The 5,502-nt window shown below is 38.3% G+C and overlaps 1 protein-coding gene across 1 annotated transcript; it reads left to right on the top strand.

The window, feature by feature from the left end:
* The first annotated feature begins 4,286 nt into the window (after positions 1-4,286).
* On the top strand, positions 4,287-4,610 carry LOC145241630 (uncharacterized). The gene has a single exon (XM_080104712.1). The coding sequence runs from the start codon at positions 4,287-4,289 to the stop codon at positions 4,608-4,610; it is 324 nt and encodes a 107-aa protein (XP_079960838.1).
* Positions 4,611-5,502: the final 892 nt, after the last annotated feature.

The following is a 5,502-nucleotide window of genomic DNA, read 5'->3' as shown; positions in this document are numbered from 1 at the left end:
CGAAAAATGTCAATAAGTATACACGTCACTTTAAAACAATCTTTTGATTAACTTCCATCAGATTATTTTCCTGGCTTATGCAAAGTCTTTGTTCTACGCTAATAAACCAGACGTAATGAACAACCTGTCACATACAATTAGACATGTTATTAGCGAAAGACAATTTAACGTAATAAGTAGTATTCGTAATATATCGAGTGGTGCAAAATGGCGACCGTGGCACGTGTGGTGATGTTTGCGGCTCCGTTATGATGTTTAGTTTTCCAGCATGGTGGCATTTATATAAGTATTAATTTGAATCAGGTAGAGTGCTTTCAAAATATATCAATACACAACATATCTGCATTTGTTTTTCAGGATTTCTCGTTTAACAGTTGACTTGTCAAATTAATTGCTTATAATTAACATGGACCCAGCAAAAACTGAAGAATTCGAAGTTTCATGTTTCCTTTTGACATGATTGATTTAAAGCAATTGGCACGACAAACTCGAGCCTCACACGGGTTTACTTCACAAACAAAGGAAACTAAACTAAAATTCAGCAATGCTACAAATAAACCATAGCGAGGGAGAGAAAAAAAAACAACTCGAATTCAACAAAACTTCGAATTAACAGCAAAGGAAAAATACGCCGATTCAACCGCACGAGTTTAACTGAAAAAAAAAAAACTTCGGATTTAAACAAAATTAAGCCGCAAATATTTGCTAAAAATAAAAATTCGAAAAAATAAAATTCGAAAAAAAAAAAAAAAAAAAAAAAGTCCTTACTCATTGCAAGAAAAACTTTCTTTTTGTTTGTACCTCAACTACATCAATGTTTAAGCCAGGCGAACGAGACTGAGTGCTTATTGGAAAAAAAAAGACTCAAATTTTCAAAGGTACAATCACTAAGTTTCTTAATCCTTGTCTTTCACAGATGATATATTACATGATTGTTTAAGTTAAAAATAAACAGGTTAGCAGACTGCTAGGAAATCTGTATGGAAATCAAATTTTGACTATTTAATGAGGATTTATTAAACTTCTTAAAAATCTGTGAGAAAAGCAAATTATTCAAATATCGTGGCAGGCAGTGGCGATTAATTGCTGGTCAGAAGTGTATTAGAATATCCTGTATTTTCCCTGACCCGAAACAACAATTCTGATACTTTTGTAGGAGAAGTATTTTAAAAGTATTTTAGTAGCAGTAGCCATTTTTTCTTTCGTCTAATCTAGTCCCTTTGTGAATGTTCGCAGTTTGTTTGATTTCCATGTGGTAAACTCTGAAACTGTTTTCCTGTTACCTGCTTATGAATGGTCGTAAAGCCCAAAGGAACTAGAGACTCTTTTCGTCTCTTAAAGGACTCGAATATAGTTATAATAAGTGGCGGACAAGGTGAGTGCGTGACTTTTCCAAACTTTTCATTATGGCCAATTCAACACCAGCAGGTGCTAGTGGCGGTAGCCGTAGAGGGTGGGCGAGCGGAAGTGATACCACTTGCAGTACATGCAACAAGAAAACTCAAAAAAGAGACAAAGTAGTCAGATGCGAGTTGTGCGGTCAGTGGTACAATGCAGCATGCGTTAGCATCGATGACGCCTTGTATCAGGCCATAATGAAAGACAGCAACACCCTCCTAACAACACTACAATTCTACTGCCCAAAATCATGCAATACTCTGGCAAGCAAGTTCTTATTGAACATGATGAATATGGAAACCAAAGTTAACAATCTGACTGAAGACGTTGATAGTCTGAAAGAAAAGGTAAAAAGAATGGAAGAGGGTGACCTCCCGCAAGGTCTGCGTGCCGCAGTCAAAGACCTAAACAAATAACAAACTGAAGATTGAGTGGAAAACGAAGTGCTTATGCAGGAAATAGCTAATGAGGCAACAAAGAAAGAGTTAGCTGAATTCCGCGATCGTACCAGAAGGACCACTAGCATAGTTATATTCGGTCTGGAAGAAAACCCATCAAAGGGGCAAGAGCATAAGCTAGTACAACATGAGACATCGGTGCAGAAAATCATGGAAATAATTGAAGGAGTGCACAAACCTACTGAGATCCGCGTTTAGGAAAGCTACCCTGTAGTACCAAGAGAGAAGACGAACAAGAGGGCAGGGAAACTGGGAGTAGAAGAAAGACGAGGCCACTGAGACTAACCTCTTCAGAAAACGCTCGTGACGAGACTCTGAGAGCATTTTACAAAATTAAGAAGCAGGTACGATCTGAAGAGGGGGACATGCCAACATGTAAAATCAGTAAAATCACACTGCGTAAGGACCTGACATCAAAGGAGAGAGAAGAGGAGGACGTCCTTTACCAGGAGATGAAGAGGAAAAGAGAGGAATCGAAAGAGTCGGGGTATGGGAACGCCCACTGGGTCCGATGAGACGGACAAGTAAAAAACATAGGGCAGTACCCGGGAAAGCCCGCAGGACAGAGCCTAAAGAGAAAGCAAAACACAAAAATGGTTGTTCATGGTTTTAAAAGTGGGTGTGTTGCTCCAAAGTTTTCTTCTAATCAAAGTTGCAAGCATGAGTTTGTGTCGCCTAGTTTTTCACTTGAGCAGTTTGTTAGTGATTTAACATGCATTTATTGTAATGTGGATACAGTGACAACAAAAAAGCTGAAATACAAGCAATGGTGGAATTACATCAGCCAGGAATCCTAGGCCTAACTGAGCTGAAACCCAAAAGATCAACATATGATATTCAGGAATGCGAAATAAATATAGAGGGATATAAACTGTTCCACACATTTGAGCAAGATAGACAAGGGATATGCTTGTTGATCTCAAAAGACTTTAAACCGACCATCTGTGACAGAATGGACACTAACGACTTCAAAGAGGCACTCTTCGTCGACTGCAACATGGCAAATATCTACTCCCTCCTTGTAGGCCTTGTATACAGAAGCCCAAGCAGCAGTGAGGAAAACACACAGTAACTAAATACCATTATGAGCAAAGCGACAGAGGCAACAAAAATGGACCTACTTCTGTCGGCGATTTAACTTTACTAACAGACTGGAAGCAAGAAATCAGCACAGTCGGTCCTACTCACAAATCATCAAACTTCCTGAAAGCTACTCAAGTATTTCTTGTACAACCTCAGAAAGACACAATAATATATAAAGAAGGGGAAAATCTAACGTGTTAGACTGGGTCCTTACACACCGTGAAAACCTTATTGAAGAAATTGCAATGTCACCTAGACTGGGGAAAAGTGACCACCACACTCTCATTTTCAAAATAGACCACTATAAAGCAAAACAACCCAAGCAAAAACGTTTCAACTTCCCAAAGGCGGACTTTGAGAAACGCATAGGTGAACTCCAGGAAACACATTGGGATAAAAAGCTGGAAGGCAAAAATATAGACATCAAGTGGACTCTGATTAAGGACAAAATCAACCAGGCAGTCCAACGCTCAGTACCAAATAAATAAGTAGGCCGAGCCCATACAAAAAATGGATGCACAAAGAACCACTGGAAATAGTCAGAAAGAAACACATATTCTTCAGGAAGTGGCATCAAACCAGAAAGAAATAAGACTAAACCGAATACCTTTAGGCAAACAACAATGCCACCAAAAATGCAGAAAAGCAAAAAGAGGTGTAGAAGTTAAGGTAGCAGCTGAGGCTAAGAGTAATCCCAAAGCATTTTGGTCATAAGTTTAATGCAAGACGAAAACGAAATCGGGATTACGAAACCTAAAAATGGAAGATTGAAGCAAAACAATATGAGACAAAGAAAAAACAGATATACTAAATGATTTCTTCTAGAGCGTTTTCACCCGAGAAGATTGTCCGCTACCCGAATCACCACCTACTGAGTATGACGTACCTTTACAAACATTCGAAATCTGAGGAAAAGATATGGAAACTACTGAAGAAGTTACAGACCAACAAGGCTGCAGGACCAGACGGCATCAACACCCTTGTTCTTTCAAAGGCTGCTGATACCTTGGCACACCCAGTATCACTGCTATTCCGCAAATCTCTGCTAGAGGGAGAAGTACCACAGGACTGAAGAAAGGCAACAGTCTCCCAAGTCTTCAAGAAGGGAAGCCGACTACAAGCGAGTAACTACAGACCAATTAATCTCACATGCATACTCTGTAAGGTGATGGAAAAACTCGCCAGGTAAGAATGTATGAGGCATTTAAGGTAAAACCACCTGATTCGCACGGAGGAACATGGCTTATACAGAGACGGTTCTGTACTACTCAGGTTATGAATGTTATGGATACCTAGACAAAAACTCTCGAGGCAGGAGGAAGTATCGACATCGCCTACATAGACTTCATGAAGGCTTTCGATTCCGAGCCTCGCCGTCACCTCCTGACAAAGATTGAGTCATATGGCATAGTCCTCAGCTGGATTCAGGCGTTCCTAAATGCTAGGCAACAGTCTGAAGTAGTAATAGGAGCAAAATCAAGACCAACACCAGTAATGAGCGGGATACCACAGGGAAGTGTCATGGCCCCAATGTTATTCGTCATCTACATAAACGCCCTACCCAAACTCTGCCAAAATGAAATGAAACCGTTTGCAGATGAGACAAAGTTGTTCCCACGTAGTGACATCCCAGGAGCAACAGACAGCCTACATGCTGACTTGAACTGGTGACAGGGCTGGTTGCTCCGTTTTCACCCTGTAATTATTTAAGCACATCCCTTTAACAGTTTCGGAATTTATAAGGAAACAACTTAAACACAGAGACAAAGGGTATTTTCATAATTCTAGAGACAAAAATAGATATTGTTGTGCTTTATTTTAATTGTAATTCGCAGCCTCTAAAACACTAAAAAATTAATTGAAAAGAAAATAGTTATATTTGTACAAAACCCACAATCTTGCTTTTTGTATTCAATTCAATTAATTTATTTTTTATCATTTTCAACATAAAAACGAAACCGAACATAAAAGACAAATAAAAACAAAACCTAAGGATAAAACACTTGAACACATCTGTTCATTAACATTTAAATTTTAGTGTCGTACTAGCATGCCCCATGGCGCTGTTCGGAATAAAATACGCTTAAATATGGTATTTTAATTTCTGAATTCGTATTTAGGACTATTAAGCCAATTGTCTATATCGTAGTTGCTTTAAAACTGTTTAAATAAATATTATATGGTACAATCTATTTGAATCGAAACCAAAACATTTAGCTATCAGATGTTCAATATTATAAGTAGGGCTATGCCAACAACGTATTCGGTTCATTGTTTGAACTCTCGAGTATATATCGGACACAGACAATTAACCGAGAACCACATCACTCTACATAAAACATATCAAATATCGATAGATGTGTACCCGAGAATCAAAACAAGGAAAATAATATGCTGTTGTCATAGCCCTAATTATAACACATGTATTAGTTACGGGATTAAATAGGATGATTTGTTACGGTTAAAGTGTGCTAGTGATTTATCTAGATTTAAATGATATATATATATATATATATACTTGCCCACTTAAAAGTACCCCAGAAAATCTTCTAAAGAGGAACAT

Source organism: Euprymna scolopes, chromosome 20 (assembly GCF_053919585.1).
Source record: "Euprymna scolopes isolate OS-2025 chromosome 20, ASM5391958v1, whole genome shotgun sequence".
In the NCBI taxonomy this organism is placed as follows: domain Eukaryota; kingdom Metazoa; phylum Mollusca; class Cephalopoda; order Sepiida; family Sepiolidae; genus Euprymna; species Euprymna scolopes.
Note: the sequence above shows the minus strand (reverse complement) of the source record. Positions and strands in the feature narration are given on the sequence as shown.

What these genes read in the sequence shown, in the direction of transcription:
- LOC145241630 (XM_080104712.1), top strand. Translation starts at nt 4,287, where the DNA reads ATGAAGGCTTTCGATTCCGAGCCTCGCCGTCACCTCCTGACAAAGATT.